The sequence below is a fragment of the Gorilla gorilla genome, chromosome 6, assembly GCF_029281585.2.
Source record: "Gorilla gorilla gorilla isolate KB3781 chromosome 6, NHGRI_mGorGor1-v2.1_pri, whole genome shotgun sequence".
Taxonomy (NCBI): domain Eukaryota; kingdom Metazoa; phylum Chordata; class Mammalia; order Primates; family Hominidae; genus Gorilla; species Gorilla gorilla.
This window is the reverse complement of record NC_073230.2, coordinates 160791257-160809507: the sequence shown is the minus strand read 5'-3', so window position 1 is coordinate 160809507 and position 18251 is coordinate 160791257. Positions and strand designations below refer to the sequence as shown.

At 43.6% G+C, this 18251-nt stretch overlaps 1 protein-coding gene across 1 annotated transcript in view; it reads right to left on the bottom strand.

Moving 5' to 3' along the window:
• Positions 1-18251, bottom strand: part of GALNTL5 (polypeptide N-acetylgalactosaminyltransferase like 5) — a 60734-nt gene that overhangs the window by 30353 nt on the left and 12130 nt on the right. Inside the window, 3 exon segments of the mRNA XM_055392451.2 lie at positions 2330-2452; positions 6458-6624; positions 15718-15838. Coding sequence (XP_055248426.1) covers positions 2330-2452; positions 6458-6624; positions 15718-15838 — 411 coding nt within the window.

Below are 18251 nucleotides of genomic sequence, written 5' to 3'. Positions count from 1 at the left end.
TTAGGAATTTATCTTACAGGCACAATGAATCACACAAAGATATATGTTCATGAATTGTAACTGCTGCATTTTTTAGGTAATAGTAAAAAAGAAAAATAACCTATTCAGAAATGGCCAAACAAGTTATGACAATCAATTATAAAATCCATATGGGCTGGGCGCAGTGGCTCACACTTGTAATCTCAACACTTTGGGAGGCCGAGGTGGGCAGATCATTTGAGGTCAGGAGTTAGAGACCAGTTTGACCAACATGGCAAAACCCCGTCTCTACTAAAAATACAAAAAAATTAGCTGGGTGTGGTGGCGCCCACCTATAATCCCAGCTCTTGGGGGAGGCCGAGGCAGGAGAATCACTTAAACCTGGGAGATGGAGGTTGCAGTGAGCTGAGATCACACCACTGCACTCCATCCTGGGTGACAGAGTGAGACTGTCTAAAAAAAAAAAAAAAGAGAAAAAATAAAATCCGTATGAAATATCATACAACACAGCAATTCAAAACTGAAGTAACTCTTAAGTACTGTCATGGGAAAAGTTCCAAAAAATTAAAAATAAAAGAGTAAGTCTCAGGACAGTATAGATAGTATGATTCCATGTATTTAAAAATCCCAGGCCAGTCGTGGTGGCTCACGCCAGTAATCTCAGAACTGTGGGAAGCTGAGGTGGGCAGATCACTTGAGGCCAGGAGTTAAAGAGCAGCCTGGCCAACATGGCAAAACCCCGTCTCTACTAGAAGTACAAAAATTAGCCGGCATAGTGGCGGGCACCTGTAATCCCAGCTACTTGAGAGGCTGAGGCAGGAGAATTGCTTGAGCCCAGTGGGAGGAGGTTACAGATTGTGCCATTGCAGTCCAGCCTGGGTGACAGAGGGAAACTGTCTCAAAAAAAAAAAAAAAATTAAAATAAATAAAAATCCTTAACCCTGTGTATATACACGTGCATATATATGTATATATCTATAAATGCATAAAAACGCGGGTCTGAAAAGATGCACTCCATATTGTGTTTGGTTTCTCTTGGGTTTTGGACAATGAACGTGTATTATCTTTGCAGTTAAATAAGAGAATGTGTCCACTGATCAGGGCAACATGGAAAAAGAGAGTCCAATTTTGCTTTTTTTCTTTTGTCCTTCCATTCCTTAAGGAGGTGTTTCCTGCTAAGGAGCAGGGACATTTCATCAGCTTGCAATGCAGCCTGAGGAATGCCCTTACAAATGATTCGCCTCCCGTGGTTCCAGCTCGGTGTTCTGCCAACATTCCCCTACATGCGGCAGGAGGCGTGATCGTAGGAGGCTTGGGCCCTCTAGCAAGCTGCTCAGATGCTCCTGGGACTCAGCCGCCCAGCAGCGTTGACAGCCAATGGTTCACAACAAAGTCCCTCCCCAGAAGCTGCCCTTGGCCAGCCATGGCTACCAGGGTCATACCTGCCCCCAGGGGAGGGCAGTGTTCATATCCAATGACTGGTCCATGCCTGGTCCCCTTACCTGGAACTGGGATCCCTCTGAATGGCTCTTGGGGCAGCCCTGGGAGTGTGCTGCTCAGATGTCCCTTCGCAAGAACCTGCTGCAGGGGACGGATTTGAGTGCTTCCCACTGCCAAAGTTTTCGGATCTACTGAAGCTCATGTCAAGGTCATGCCATTCCCAGGGTGCTGCCACCCAATGACCAAGCACAGTGTGTGGGTGGTGGTGGGGAGGAAGTGGAGATGCGCCACCCGGTCCCATTGCAGGTCTCCCTAATGGGCAGCCTTTGCAATGGGGCTCCCCCTAGCCCACTGAGCCTTTCTGAGACCTGCACCTTGTCTGAAGCGCTTCAAGGTAAACTTCCTTCCTTCTCTGTCCTCCTCCACGTGTGTTGGGTCAGAAGCATCAGCTCACACTTTTTCTTCTGTTCTCCTATCTCTTGCCCCATAAACTCCTTCTCTTATTTCATTGTGGGGTCCTGGCTTCAGAGGTCCCCGTGGATGAGCGCTGCAGCTCCCTCTCGCCCACCCCACCCCCAGTCTTGCTCTCCTCACTCCTGTGGCTCCCAGTGGGTCCCCTGTGGTTGAAACTCCATTTCAGAGTTTGTACTGGGGAACTCAGCCTGTGAGAGGGGCTGACATTAACGTCCCTGCGAAAGAATATCTTCAACCCAAAATAGCAAATTGACATTTCAAAGCAGAACACTTTCAGAGGCAAAAGAAGATTAAAGGCTCATATGGCTGGAATAGATTTCCACTCTTCTGATGAAGCAGACAGAGACACAGAAGGTCTCCCTGCAGAGGAGTCCCGCTCAGAAGGGAAGATCTCTGTGACGCCGTCACTGGCTCTTGTCCCCAGGAATGTTCCTACCTGAAGCATGAGAAGCTCCAATCAGCCTTGCTCGAATCAGCCCCTCTCTCTTTTTGTTTCTTATTATTTTAACCTTTCCCCGAAAAGTTTCCAGGTGATAGTCTAGTTTTTCTTTCAAATCATCTGGAAAAATATTCAACATATGAGAATGTATAAACAGCAACTACAGAAATTGAAACAGTGTATCATCATTATGACTTATTCCTAAAATCCATGCTATTCCACAGAAGTTCTAACTTTAAAAGAGAATTTTGGGGCCAGGTGTGGTGTCTCACGCCTGTAATCCCAGCACTTTGGGAGGCCGAGGCGGGCAGATCACTTGAGGTCAGGAGTTCGAGACCAGCCTGGCCAACATGGTAAAACCCCCCCTCTCTACTAAAAATACAAAAATTAGCCGGGCATAGTGGTGGGCACCTGTAATCCCAGGTACTCGGGGCTGAGGCAAGAGAATTGCTTGAACCTGGGAGGCAGAGGTTGCAGTGAGCCGAGATGGCCCCATTGCACTCTAGCCTGGGCAACAAGAGCAAAACCCTGTCTCAAAAAAAAAAAAAAAAGATAGAATTTTTATCCCATTTAAGGGAGAGAAACACAAGTGATTCATTATCAAAATCAACTGTAAATATTTTTCTTTTTGTTTCGTTTTTGTTGAGACAGGGCCTCATTCTGTTACCAACGTTGGAGTGCAGTGGCATGATCATAGCTCACTGCAGCCTTGACCTCCCAGGATCAAGCAATCCTCATGCCTCAACGTCCTGAGTAGCTGGGACTACAGGTGTGCACCACAACACCTGGCTAATTTTTAAATATTTTGTAGCAATAGGGTCTTGCTACATTGCCCAGGCTGGTCTTGAACTCCTGGCCTCAAGGGATCCTCCCATCTTGGTCTCCCAAAGTTCTGGGATTATAGGTGTGAGCCACCACGCCTGGCCCTGTAAATATTATTCTATGGTTCTAGTGAAATAACTCTATTTTAGTAAATCACTATTAACATTTTAATAGAAAAAGCATGCATTATAGAGCTTTGGTGCAATCTGGGTTTGCTACTATCTGTGCTTCTAATTTTTCAGTAGCTCTTGGGAAAGTTATCGAACCACGAGAGTCTTAGTTTCCTCAGCTGAGAGAAGGGATGACCATCATGTTCCCGGCAGTACTCTGGTATGAGGAAGAAGAAATATATCACCCAGCACAGAGCCTGGCACCCCATAGTCACTTAATATTTGGAGGTAAATACAATGATGATAAAGGAGGCTGGGACCAGGTGAGATGGATGCAGGTACCTCAGAGGTCTAAATTCCTAAGTCCCAGCAATCTGGGTCAGGGGCAGGTTGAACAGGAACAGGTTCATGGTAATCCCAGCAGAAGGAGGGATCTTCTTCCTTGTTTTTAGAAAGAGGCAGGGATACAGGCTGCACAGCTGCACTTGCAGGCCTGGGCAGCATCTCAGCTCAAAGATCTCCAGACACCTCACTCACATCCAGGATGTAGGAGGCGGCAGGAGGAGGGAGAAGTGGGACGCCATGAGCCAGGCCCTGGAGGAGATAAAGGCAGTTGAGGCAGCAGCAGTCACTGACATGAAGTGGAGGGTACGGGTTTTTCAGAAGATGGTCACGTTGTTGGCTTGCAGTCTAGAGGGACCAGGACTATGGGAAAGTGGATGGCAGCAGGTCATGGACAGGCCATTTGTGTAGCTCAGTGGGGGCAGTTCCCTGGGCCCCTGGCCCTGCTCCCCCAAGCTGAGGAGTCTATCGGCCATACCTATAGGTGTCAGCTGGGAAAGACAGGGTTTTGTTGAAGAAATTGTCCTTAAACCCATGATGAAGTCACTGTGAATTAAAGGAGGAAGGTGTCAACCTGAGCTCCATCAGAGCCTAGAACACCCTAGTCCTGTGTTTAAGGCTCTGTGTGGGTCAAAGGCTCAGATAGAGGAGGAGAAGCAGAGGTGTCTGGTTGGGCAGCACACCCACATGTTGGCAGCAGCGACCCACTAGTCTCTCATAAAGGGGACCACAATGTATGATGAATGTATGAGAACGTTGACAGATCTTACGGCCTGTATGTTTGTGTCCCCACCAAAATTCAAAGTACCCCTCAGTATGATGGTATTTGCAGGTGGGGCCTTGCAGAGGCATAATTGGGTGATGGAGCTAGCTTGCTCTCTTCCCACAACATGAGGACATAGCAAAAAGATGGCTGTCTATCACCCAGGAAGAGGGCCCACTCTAAGAACTCGATCCTGCTGGCACCCTCATCTCGGACTTCCAACCTCCAGGACTCTAAGAAATAAATGTTTGTTGTTTAAACCACCCAGTTTGTGGTATTTTGTTACAGCAGCCAAGCTGACTAAGACACTAGTTATGTCTCCAAATTCATGATGTGGTTCTGAAAGGCTGGGGGAGGTATCCGTCCCCTGGTCATTCCTGGCACTGTGTCTCCATGGCAGCATTCTTGTACTTGTGGGTGAGAAGTTAGAATTCCACAATCTGTCAGGTTATCCCACCCTGTCCCCTGCTGGTGGCTTTCCCGGTGACTTCTTGCCCAGCAAGTTACCAAACATGCTGCTCAGTCTTTTGGGCAGATGAGGCAGCGTGGGTCACAGGGGCAGCAGGGAAGCCAGGCCCTCACTCCACACTCTTCCCATGCACAAGGCTAGAAATAGACAGTCCTGTGCCCTCAGACATTGGTGACCCCCTTAGAAACAGTGTTATTTACGATAGGTGCCTGGCCAACATCTACATTTCCACCACACAACTGCCAGTGACTTGAGTCACATTCAGGAGTCACCTAGAGTCACTTCCCCGCAGGGTGAACCTCATGGGACGGTTTCTTCCTCTGCCTGTTCTTCCTACTGCTTCTCCTCATCTTTTTGTTTCTGAGCTCATAGTGGGTCACATTTACAGTGGATTGGGTTGACTTTCAGCCTGAAACTTACTTAATATTGACATCATTGCTTTGGTACTCCTGGCTTGCCTAAGGTTTGTACTCCATTGTAAATTAGATGAGTAATTTCCAATTCTAAGTGTAGTTAACTAGTGCTAGTATCACAATTCTTTAAAACCAGTAAGCATGAAAGAATACACACTTAACTGCAGTTGGTCTGATTCCACTTCTTTCATGGAATTCCTAGATCATCTCATTTTCCTGCATTAAGCCCTTTATAGCTCCTCCTAGCTTCAAGATAAAATTCAAATAATGCGCTTTATGAGCAGTTACCCCCCGTGCCCCGCTTTTTTTAAGTGATGGGGTTTTGCCATGTTGCCCAGGCTGCTCTGGAGCTCCTGAGCTCGAGGGATCTGCCCACCTTGGCCTCCCAAAGTGCTGGGATTGCAGGTGTGAGCCACCAGGCTGGGCTGGGAGTTCCCTTTTAATAACTCTGGTTTTGCCCACCTCCCCCCTGCAACTCTATACTCATGCATAAACTACATAAAATACGGTAGCATGTATTTCAAGCTCTCTATGTCTTCTCTTACCTCTGGGCCTTTACGATGCTGCTTAAACTACCAAAAACACTTTTTCCTTCCTCTCCACCTAGATCATTACAACTCATCATTCAGACCTCAGTTGACATGTCACTTCTTCCTGAAGTTATCTCCAAGGATGTGGCCGGTGCCCCTATGTTTGCCTTATGGAAGCACCGCCCCTCCACCCCTCTGCCATGAGCCCAAGTACAGGGCCCAGGTCTCACATGTCCACCATATACCAAGAGCCCCTAGTGCAGTGCCTGCCCCAATACCCACCAAAAAGATTTTTTTGTACAAAATACTCAAGTGCCATGGGGAGCGAACTACCTTCAAAGTAGATTAGATGGTCAGGCGTCGTGGCTCACACCTGTAATCCCAGCACTTTGGGAGGCTGAGGCGGACAGATCACTTGAGATCAGGAGTTCGAGACCAGCCTGACCAACATGGTGAAACCCCGTCTCTACTAAAAATACAAAAATTAGCCAGGCATGGTGGCATGCACCTGTAATCCCAGCTGCACGGGAGGCTGAGGCAGGAGAATCGCTTGAACCCAGGAGGCAGAGGTTGCAGTGAGCCGAGATGGTACCACTGCACTCCAGCCTGGGTGGCAGAGTGAAATCTCAACAACAACAACAACAAAGTAGATTAGATAATGAGTGTTCTATCTTACCAACTTTGCTCATGTCATCTACCAAAATAATTTCTCCAAGAAAATAGTGTGGCATGAGGTTCATGACACTGGACACGGTCCGAAACAAGGCATTAAATTCTTCATTATAGAAGCAAATGACAATGCTGGCAGTCGGGAGGTGGGCTGGGTAGTGTTTTTGAAGACACCTGCAGGCAGAAGCAATATGAAGAAAACCATCCGTCTAAATGCCTTGGATGTTTTGTCATCTCGTTCAAACACTTCTCCTTATTTGCATCTTTTTGACTCTTTACTCCTTCAACTGATAATTATGGTAATAAGGTGACGGTACATATAAAAACACAAAAATTTATTTAACTTCTTATGTTGTTCTAATATTTTCTGAATAATTTCCCCCTTCTTAATGTCAGTAATAATTGCTCTTTCCTGAGACTGTGTTGATAATCTCAGTTCTATTTTAAACATAGTATAAACACAAATTATATTCATGTATTAGCTTCTGTTATAAAAATGAATGTTTTATCTTTTTTTTTTTTGCTGTCACCATGGCAGAACAGATAAAAATGAATTATTAAGCTCACACATTAAAAAGTGTACATTAACTTTATTGTGCTGTCTTCAGAGAAAACTCCAACTTTATTCTTATATTTGTGGAGTCTGTCGCAACGTCGCAACAAAAAAGTATAGCAGATATGGTCTAATTGGATTTCTTCTGAATATTTGACAAAAATGCTTTATTTCATTTTTATTTATTTATTCTTTTTGAGATGGAGTTTCACTCTTGTTGCCCAGGCTGGAGTGTAATGGTGTCATCTTGGCTCACTGCAACCTCTGCCTCCTGGGTTCAAGCGATTCTCCTGCCTCAGCCTCCCGAGTAGCTGGGATTACAGGCATGCACCACCATGCCTGGCTAATTTTTTATGTTTTTAGTAGAGACAGTGTTTCACCATGTTGGCCAGGCTGGTCTTGAGCTCCTGACCTCAGGTGATCCACCTGCCTCAGCCTCCCAAAGTGTTGGGATTACAGGCATGAGCCAATGTCCCTGGCCCCAAAATACTTTATTTTTTTGTGTGTGTGCATATGAGGGAAATATAGAAGCTGAATTCTGGAATTCTAGTAATATTAGTTATTAATTATTATTTAGATTGATATATTCTTTAGTTGTATTCTGAAATATTTTGGTTGTAAATTAAATCTGCTGGAGCTAACTTCAGCAAAAGAAAGGGAGGTGTGGCTGGCGCAGTGGCTCATGTCTGTAATCCTGGCACTTTGGGAGGCTGAGGTGGGTGAATCACATGAGGTCAGGAGTTGGAGACCAGCCTGGACAACATGGCAAAATTCTATCTTTACTAAAAATACAAAAATTAGCCAGATGTGGTGGCGCACACTCGTAGTTCCAGCTACTTAGGAGGCAAAGGCAGAGAATATTTTGAACCTGGGAGAGGGAAGTTGTAGTGAGCCAAGACCATACCACTGCATCCAAAAAAAAAAAAGAAAGAAAGAAAGAAGGGGGGGAGGGAGGGAGGGAGAGAGAGAGAAAGGGAGGAAGGAAGGAAGGAAGTAAAGGAAGGAAGGAAGGGAGGGAGGGAAGAGAGATGTATTGTGAGCTGACCCAAATGTCTCACAGGACCTAGAAGCTGCAGCAGCTGGAGCCTCAAGGAATGATTAGAACTAGAGGCTTGAATGATGTCTGGACACTCTCTATCTCTGCTTTTGTGTTTACATTTGGGAAAAATAATAATAGCAATATCAACCTACCTCCAAGGGCTGTGAAGATGCAATGAATTAACACGCCTACAACACTTAGAGCAGCGCCTGGCACGCAGTAAGTATTCAGATAGAAGGCGCATTACATGATTATGATTCTTCCTCTGCAACTGGGCTTTTTCCACTTCTTTAGTGGGAAATGTGATTGACATCAGCATATCTCATAGGCAAGGACCCAAGGAGAAACTGGTGGGACTTTACCTTTTCCAAGATCAAATATTGACTGGAAAAGATTCACTGGCCCAGCTTGCCATAGGTGTCCCATCCCTGGGTTAATCAACTGGGGCCAGAAAATTGAGTTGAAATAAAAAAATCATTGTGGCTGGGCGTGGTGGCTCAAGCCTGTAATCCCAGCACTTTGGGAGGCTGAGGAGGGCGGATCACGAGGTCAGGAGATCGAGACCATCCTGGCTAACACGGTGAAACCCCGTCTCTACTAAAAATACAAAAATTTAGCCGGGCGCAGTGGCGGGCGCCTGTAGTCCCAGCTACTCGGGAGGCTGAGGCAGGAGAATGGCATGAACCCGGGAGGCGGAGCTTGCAGCGAGCCGAGATCGCGCCATTGCACTCCAGCCTGGGCGACAGAGCGAGACTCCATGTCAGAAAAAAAAAAAAAAAAAAAAAAAATCATTGTTAGCACTGCAATCACACGGAAAGGGGGAAAAACAGTGGGAAAGGAGTGCTGGGCAGGCAATCCTATGGGCATCCTGGACAGTCCCCTCAGGGTACTCAAAAAATGAAGTCACCAGGGAAGGAGAGGGCCTCGTCCTGGTCTTAATTTTTATCCAAGACAAGATGAAGACAGAGAAGTCATGCCCACTGAGTGGAACTGACATCAGACTCAAGGGAATGGAGAGTCCAAGGGACAGGGCCAAGGAAGCACCGGAACAGATGGGAATGAGGGCACCTGCACCGTCTGCACTTGGGTCTGTAAAGGTGAGTGGGAAAATGTGGCTGTGCAGAAACATGTGGAAAAATAATTAAAAGGCTTAAATGGCTCACGCCTGTCATCCTAGCACTTTGGGAGGCCAAGGCGGGCAGATCACCTGAGGTTAGGGGTTTGAGACCAGCCTGGCCAACATGGTGAAACCCCTTCTCTATTAAAAATACAAAAATTAGCTGGGCATGGTGGTGCATGACTGTAATCCCAGCTTCTCAGGAGGCTGAGGCAGGAGAATCACTTGAACCCAGAAGGTGGAGGTTGCAGTGAGCCAAGATGGCGCCACTGCACTCCAGCCTGGGCAACAGATTGAGACTCTGTCTCAAAAAAATATTCCAGTAAGATCATTGAGTTGAGAGACAGAAAGTAGGAGAGAAAGAGAAAATATGATACTAGACTGAATTAACGGAAGGCCAATACCATGAATAAGAGAAGTGGTGGTCCAGGATGACTTCTGCTGCTAAAATCACATCTCTGATGTTATAGTCAGTCCTGGGTGTATCACTTTAAGAAAACGGGAAATAAACTACGCCCCTTCAGTTTGATGTTGGTGGAGGAGCCTGAAACTCACATGAGGACTCTTTAGACCCCCAGGAGAACGTGGTGTGTGTGGGTTTCTCAGAAATAGATCAACAAATGTTGCTGTGGTATGTCTATAAAACCTTTCCTGGCCAGGTGCAGTGGCTCATGCCTGTAATCCCAGCACTTTGGGAGGCCAAGGTGGTTGGATCACCTGAGGTCAGGAGTTCGAGACCAGCCTGACCAACATGGTGAAACCCCATCTCTACTAAAAATACAAAAATTAGCCGGGTGTGGTGGTGCACGCCTGTAATCCCAGCTCCTCAGGAGGCTGAGGCAGGAGAATTGCTTGAACCTGGAGGCAAAGGTTGCAGTGAGCTGAGATCGTGCCACTACACTCCAGCCCGGGCGACAGAGCGAGATTCCGTCTCAAAAAATATATATATATAAGTGGGAAGATGAAATTTTAGAATTCTCATGGAGAATCTCATTAAGAATTTGCAGACTTCTGAAAATACATACATAAATCTCAACTTGAAAAACATGATTAAAAAAACAAGACCTAACTTATGCTGCCTATAAGAAATTCACTTCCCCTTTAAGGATATACAAGGATTAAAAGTGATGAGATGGAAAAAGATATTTCATGCAAATGGAAACCAAAAGAGAGCAGAGGATACTTATACTGAAGTAAAACAGACAGTAAGCCAAAAATTGCAAAAAGAGATAGATAAAGCAGGTCATTTTATAGTGATAAGGGGCCCATTTCATCAAGAAGATATAACAATATTATATTGCCAGTTGGTAATATAATACCAAGATATAACATCAAGAAGACATGTTGTAAATATATCTGCACCCAACGTCAGAGAACCTAAATATATAAAGCAAATATTAATAATCTGAAGTGAGCGACAGACTGCAATAAAATAAAAGTAGAGGACTTCAATACCCCACTTACAACTATGTACAGATCACCCAGACAGAAAATCAATAAGGAAATACTGGGCTTCAACTATACTTTAGATCAAATGGACCTAACAGACACACATGAGCATTTTATCCAACAGCTGAAGAGCATATATTTCTTCTCTGAGGCACATGGAATATCCTCCAGGATTGATCAAATATTAGGCCACAGAACAAGTCTTAACAATTTAAGATTGAAATCATATCAAGTATCTTTTCTGACCACAATGGTATGAAACTAGAAATCAATAATAAGACAAATTTCAGAAAACTCACAAATATATGGAAATTAAACAACATGTTCCTAACCAACCAATGGGCCAAAGAAGAAATTTTTAAAAAGACATTAAAATGGAAATTAAAAATATCTTGACAAATGGAAATAAAAAAAAATACCAAAACATATGGGATGCAGCAAAAGCAGTACTAAGTTTGGGGATTATAGGAATAAACACCTATATCAAAGCAGAAGAAAGTTTCCAAACACACAACCTAATGTTATACCTGAAGGAACAAGAAAAAGACAGCAGACTAAGCCCAAATTTAGTAAAAGAAAGAAAACGACAAAGATAAGTGCAGAAATAAATGAAATAGAGATTAGGAAAACAATAGAAAAGACAAACCAAACAAAGAGTTGGGTTTTTAAAAGGATAAGCAAATTTGACAAACCTTTAGCTAGACTAATTAAGAAAAAAGAAGACTCAAAAAAACAAGACCAGAAGTGAAAGAAGAGACATAATTGATATCACAGAAAAAACAGAGAATCATAAAAGACTACTATGAACAATTATATGCCAACAAATTGGATAACCTAGGAGAAATGAATAAATTCCCAGAAACATACAACCTATCAAGACTGAATCATGAAGAAACTGAAAATCTGAACAGACTAAAAATGAGTAAGGGCATTCAGTCAGGAATAAAAATCTCTCACCAAAGAAAACTCCAGGACCTAATGGGTTCACTACTGAATTTATTTAAAGAATAAATACCAATCCTTTTCAAACTCTTCCAAAAAATTAAGGAGGAAGAAACACTTCCAAACTCATTTTATGAGACCAAATTACATTTTTTTAAAAAAGTAATGGAAAGCTAAAATGAAAATTCCATTTAATGAAATAATATGGCTATTACAATAATGGCTAAAAATCTGGTTGGACTCCAGATAGTGGTAGCTGCTCTTAGAAGTTAATTTTTAAACATAGTAGTGGGTTCTTTGTACAGAATTGAATTTCCTATTAAATAAGTTATATTTTAAATATTAAAACTGCCAAGTCCACTTTTCTTTCTGGACAAATCTCTCTAAACTTTGTTTTTCTGAACAGTAATCATGTGATGGGGGAAGGGAAGCAAAAGCAACCATACTATTTTAGAAGGTTAGATTTAGGGAGAACAAATGATGATACAGAGAGAAATTCATAACCTAAAAGATATGTTAAAATGGTGACCTTTGTAGTAAATATTCAGTTCAGTGAAATATTGTTCTCTATGTTAATACCATGTTCTATGGTTTGAGTAAATTTAAGTTTTTTATTTTATCATGACCCAGATACATTGTGTCATCATGTACAAACTCCATGTCTCTTGAGTGTACCACATCATAAGTGATATTTGTGGCTTCAAATGTTTGTGTTGCACACAAGTTGCAACAAGGCAAAGTGGCCCTGCTTTCTCCTGTTTCATGGATATTCCTTAATGTAAGTACTTCTCATTTAGTTAAAGGAGAATATTGGCACTTTTTGTCTGGAAACCATCAGAACTTAAAGATGCTAAAAACGCATTAGCACACACACACTACAACATAGATGAACCTTGAGGGCATCATGCTAAGCAAAATAAGCCAGTCACAAAAAAAGACAAATACTACATGATTCCACTTATATGAGGTACTTAAAGTAATGAAATTCATAGACACACAAAGTAGAATGGTGACTGCCAGGAAGTGCTAGGGTTGGGAAATGGAGAGTTGTTGTTTATTGGGTACTGTATTATATTACTTCGTTTTCACACTGCTATAAGGATACCACCTGAGACTGGGTAATTTCTAAACAAAAGAGGTTTAATTGACCACAGTTCCACATGGTTGGGGAGGCCTCAGGAAACTTATAATCATGGCAGAAGGTGAAGGGGAAGCAAGGTACATTTTACATGGCAGCAGGACAGAGAGTGAGCACGGGGGAAACTGCCACTTTAAAAACCATCAGGTCGCATGAGAACTCCCTCACTAACATGAGAACAGCATGGGGGAAACCACTCCCATGATCCAATCACCTCCCACCTGGCCCCTCCCTCGACACCTGAGGATTACAATTCAAATGAGATTTGGGTGGGGACACACAGCCAAACCATATCATTCTGCCCCTGGCCCCTCCCAAATCTCATTTCACATTTCAAAACCAATCATGCCTTCCCAACAGTCACCCGAAGTATTAACTCATTCCAGCATTAACCCAAAAATCCAAGTCCAAAGTCTCATCTGAGACAAGTCCCTTCCTCCTATGAACCTATAAAATAAAAAACAAGTTAGTTATTTTCAAGATACAATAGGGGTACAGGCATTGGGTAAATATTCCCATTCCAAATGGGAGAAATTGGCCAATTGGCCAAAACAAAGGGGCCACAGGCCCCATGCAAGTCTGAAACCCAGCGGGGCAGACATTAAATCTTCTTTTTTTTTTTTTTTTTGTAAGACGGAGCTTGCTCTGTCACCCAGGCTGGAGTGCAGTGGTGTGAACTTGGCTTACTGCAACCTCTGCTGGCTGGGTTGAAACAATTCTCCTGCCTCAGCCTCCCGAGTAGCTGGGTCTATAGGCACGCATCACCGTGCCTGGCTAATTTTTTTTTTTTTTTTGTATTTTTAGTAGAGATGGGGTTTCACCATCCTGGCCAGGCTGGTCTTGAACTCCTGACCTCGTGATCCACCTGCCTTAGCCTCCCAAAGTGCTGGGATTATAGGCTTGAGCCACAGTGCCCGGCCCCTAAATCTTAAAGTTCTGAAATGATCTCCTTTGACTCCAAGTCTCACATCCAGGGCACAGTGATGCAAGGGGTGGGCTCCCAAGGCCTTGGGCAGTTCTGCTTCTGTGGCTCTGCAGGGTACATCCCCCGCAGCTGCTTTCAAGGGCTGGTGTTGAGTGCCTGTGTCTTTTCCAAGTGCATGGTGCAAGCTGTTGGTGGATCTACCATTCTGGGGTCTGAAGGAAGGTGGTCCTCTTCTCACAGCTCCACTAGGCATTGCCCCGGTGGGGACTATGTTTGGTGTCTCCATCTCCACATTTCACCTCTGCATTACCCTAGTAGAGGTTCTCCATGAGGGCTCTGCCCCTGCAGCAGGCTTCTGCCTGGACATCCAGGTGTTTCCATATATCCTCTGAATTCTAGGTGGAGGCTCCCAAAGCTCAACTCTTGTCTTCTGTGCACCACAGGCCCAATACCACATGGAAGCCACCAAGGCTTGCAGCTTGCAACCTCGGAAACCACAGCCTTAGTTGTACTTTGGTCCCTTTTGGCCATGGCTGGAGCTGGAGTGGCTGGGACACAGGGCACCTTGTCCCAACGCTGCACAGAACAGCAGGGCCCTGGGCCTGGCCAACAAAATCATTTTTCCTTCTAGGCCTCTGGGCCTGTGATGGGAGGAGTTGCCATGAAGATCTCTCAAATGCCCTGGAGACATTTTCCCCATTGTCTTGGCTATTAACATTCAGCTCCTCATTACTTATGCAAATTTCTGCAGCTGGATTGGGCTTGAATTTCTCCCCAGAAAATGGGTTTTTCTTTTCTACCACATAGTCACCTGCAAATTTTCCAAACCTCAAGTTCAAAGTTCCATAGATCTCTAGGGTAGGGGCAAAATGCCACCAGTCTCTTTGCTAAAGCATAACAAGAGTCACCTTTACTCCATTTCTCAACAAGTTCCTCATCTCCATCTGAGACCACCTCAGCCTGGACTTCATTGTCCTTATCACTATCAGCATTTTTACCAAAGCCATTCAACAAGTCTCTAGGAAATTCCAAACTTTCCCACTCTTCCTCTTTTCTTCTGAGACCTCCAAACTATTCCAACCTCTGCCTGTTACCCAGTTCCCAAGTTGCTTCTACATTTTTAGGTATTTTTATAGCAGTGCCCCACTCCTGGTACCTATTTTCTGTATTAATCCATTTTCACACTGCTATAAAGATTCTACCTGAGACTGGGTAATTGCTAAACAAAAGAGGTTTAATTGACTCAGTTCCACATGGCTGGGAAGCCTCAGGAAACTTACAATCATGGTAGAAGGTGAAGGGAAAGCAAGGCATGTCTTACATGGTGGCAGGAGAGAGAGAGAGAGAATGCAGGGGAAACTGCTACTTTTAAAATCATCAGGTCTCATGAGAACTCCCTCACTATCATGAGAACAGCATGAGGGAAACCACCCCTATGATCCAATCACCTTCCACCAGGTCCCTCCCTTGACACCTGGGATTACAACTCAAGACAAGATTTGGGTGGGGACATAGAGCCAAACCATATCAGGTACAGAATTTCAGTTTGGGATGGTGAGAGAGTTCTGGAGATGGATGGTATCGATGGCTGCACAATGTGAATGTCTGTATTGTACATTTAAAAAGGATTACAATGGCAAATTTTATGTTATGTGTATTTTATCACATAACAATGATTATGTTAATCATTAACATAATAATTATTAATGCAACAATTGAAGGAACAATTTTTTTGAAAAAAGTAAATTTTGGGGAATAAAAGGTAGCTGTCCAGAGCATTTTCTATCAGGAATGAATGCCCCTTTGGCCAGAAGCCCTTATTGGTGATTTAATAAAAAGATCTGTGGGTAACTCAATTCTTGGAAGCCTCTAGAACACATTTTGTGCCCACGAAGAAGACATTCTCTACACTGTAGGCATTAGAATCTTGAAATAGAATCTTGACATTATCTGACTTCAAGTCCTAAAAATAGGAATCTATAACATTTCTAGTATGATAAAATTAAAATCTGGTTAGTAACTGTTTTCTATCTATCTATCTATCTATCTATCTATCTATCTATCTATCTATCTAGAGAATGAGAGAAAGAGAGAGACAACATACATTTTACTCCTGGTATCTGGCACTTCTCTTTCGATGCCCAAGCTTCTACTGATAATTACATTAAATCCATATTTTAAAAGTTCTTTATGAAGTTCTGGGTTTGTATGGTTAAAATCTGTACCTGCAAGAAAATGTAATTAGAGTCATATAAGTAAAGGCTTACTAGCAGTGATGCAGGAAAGAGAAGATCTAGAATAACCAAAACAATTTTTTAAAAGAACCAGAATAGAATTCAGAAATCGATCTGTGCAAAAATGGTCAAATAATTCTTGGCAAAGGTGGGTGTTTTAGTATTGCTTTAAAGGAATTGCTATAAAGGAATTGCTATAAAGGAATACCTGAGGCTGGGTAATTTATAAAGAAAAGAGATTTATTTGGCTCACAGTTCTGCAGGAAGCATTGAGCCAGCATCTGCTCCTGGTGGGGGCCTCAGGAAGCTTCCAATCTTGGCAGGAGGTAAAAGGGAAACAGGCAGGTCACGTGGTGAGAGAGGGAGCAAGGAGCGGGGGATGCCAGGCTCTTGAAACGACCAGCTTTCCCATGAGCTAATAGAAGGAGAGCTCATTACTGTAGGCAGGCACCAAGCCATTCATGAGGGATCTGGCCACGTAACCCAAACACATCCTGCCAGGCTCCACCTTCAACATTGTGGGACAAATTTCAACATGAGACATGGAGGGATAAATATTCTGATTGTATCAGTGGGGAAAGGGAAGTTTATCAACAAATGGTGTTGGATCAACTGGATTATCTGTAGAAAATAACCTATATGTGATGGTCCATTTTCAATTCTAAGTGGCTTAGTATAGGTTTAAGCAGGCTACATGGAAATAGGGAGATAAAGAAGCAGAATGTACTGAGCACCCTCCCCAACCCCCCGCCCCTTCCTGCTTTCCCTTTCACCCAGCGGCCAGGCGTCTATTGGTGGGGGCCCCCCCAACTACCCCCTCCCCATCCACCAAAGAATTCAGTTTTGGGGCCAGGCGCAGTGGCTCACGCCTGTAGTCCCAGCACTTTGGGAGGCCGAGGTGGGTGGATCACGAGGTCAGATCAACACCATCCTGGCTAACACGGTGAAACCCCGTCTCTCCTAAAAATACAAAAAAAATAGCCAGGCGTGGCGGCTGGTGCCTGTAATCCCAGCTACTCGGGAGGCTGAGGAAGGAGAATGGCGTGAACCCAGGAGGCGGAGCTTGCAGTGAGCCGAGATCGTGCCACTGCACTCCAGCCTGGGCGACAGAGCGAGACTCCATCTCAAAAACAAAACAAAACAAAAATTTAGTTTTGTTTAGCTTGCAACATAGGTAATTGTACCCTTTCTTATCAGCTAAGTGCAGCCACTAGGGCCATAAATCAAATGTTTGAAGAGTCCTGAGAGAGTTGCAATGCATTGTGGGCTGCAATAAAATGCAGCAGAAAGACCCTAAAGAACATACTTGAAGCCCCTGTCTAACAATCGATAGGCGACGTCCGGGAAGATCGTGACCTCATAGTACTCAGTCTCTGAGGAACCGGGCAGGGATCTGCGCAATAGGGGATACATTGCTGGTTGAAACTGTGCTGGCTGTGTCTGCGTGCCAGACACCCGATCTTGCATCACCGCCATTAAAAGTCTCACTTTCACCATTCTCTGGGTCTCTGAGTCCATTCATTGGGTTTGGATGGGTGAGTTTGTTTCTCACAATATCCATATGGAAAAAATGAGCATTTATTCTTACCTCACATCATCACAAAAATTAACTCGAAATAGATCATGGCCTTAATGTGAAACCTAAAACTTTAAATTCATTTCCAAAAGAAAACATAGAATGAAATCTTTGTGAACTTGAGGTAAGCAAAGGTTTCTCAGATGAAACATAAAAACCATAAATCATACAAGAAAATGGGATTTATTGAACAGCACCAAAATGTAACATTGTGAGGCATTTTGGGAACTTATGAAAAATAAAAAACCAAAAATTTTAAAATGTAAAATTGTGCTTTTTGAATAACACATTAAAGAGAATAAAAAGACAAACTACATATTTGTCCAAAACATTTGAAACTCACATATCAAGAAACTTGAATTTAGAATATATAAAGAAGTCTTAAAAATTAAGAAGAAAAACATGCCATTTAAAAATAGACAAAAGATTCCAAAAGATACTCTACAAAAGACAATATATGAGTGGTTATCAAGCACATGAAAATGTGCTCAAAATCATTAGTCATCAGGGAAATACAAATTAAGACCAAAGAGATGGCTTTACTCACCCATTAGAATAACTAAAATTTAAAAACTGGACCATGTCAAGTGTTGGCAAAGATCCAGAGAAAATGCGATTCTCGTACACTCACGTAAAGTGGCCCAGCTACTCTGGGAAACAGTGTGGCCATCCCAATACTTGTTTCACTTGGCAGAGAATCAGGTTCTACTCACATCCCAGAAAGCAACACTGTCCCCCTGGCACTCACCCTTGGTTTGCTGTTTCTCTCCTTTCTCTCACCATCCGAGTGGTAAGACTGAGAACCAGAATTAGGGTGTGACCTCGGGG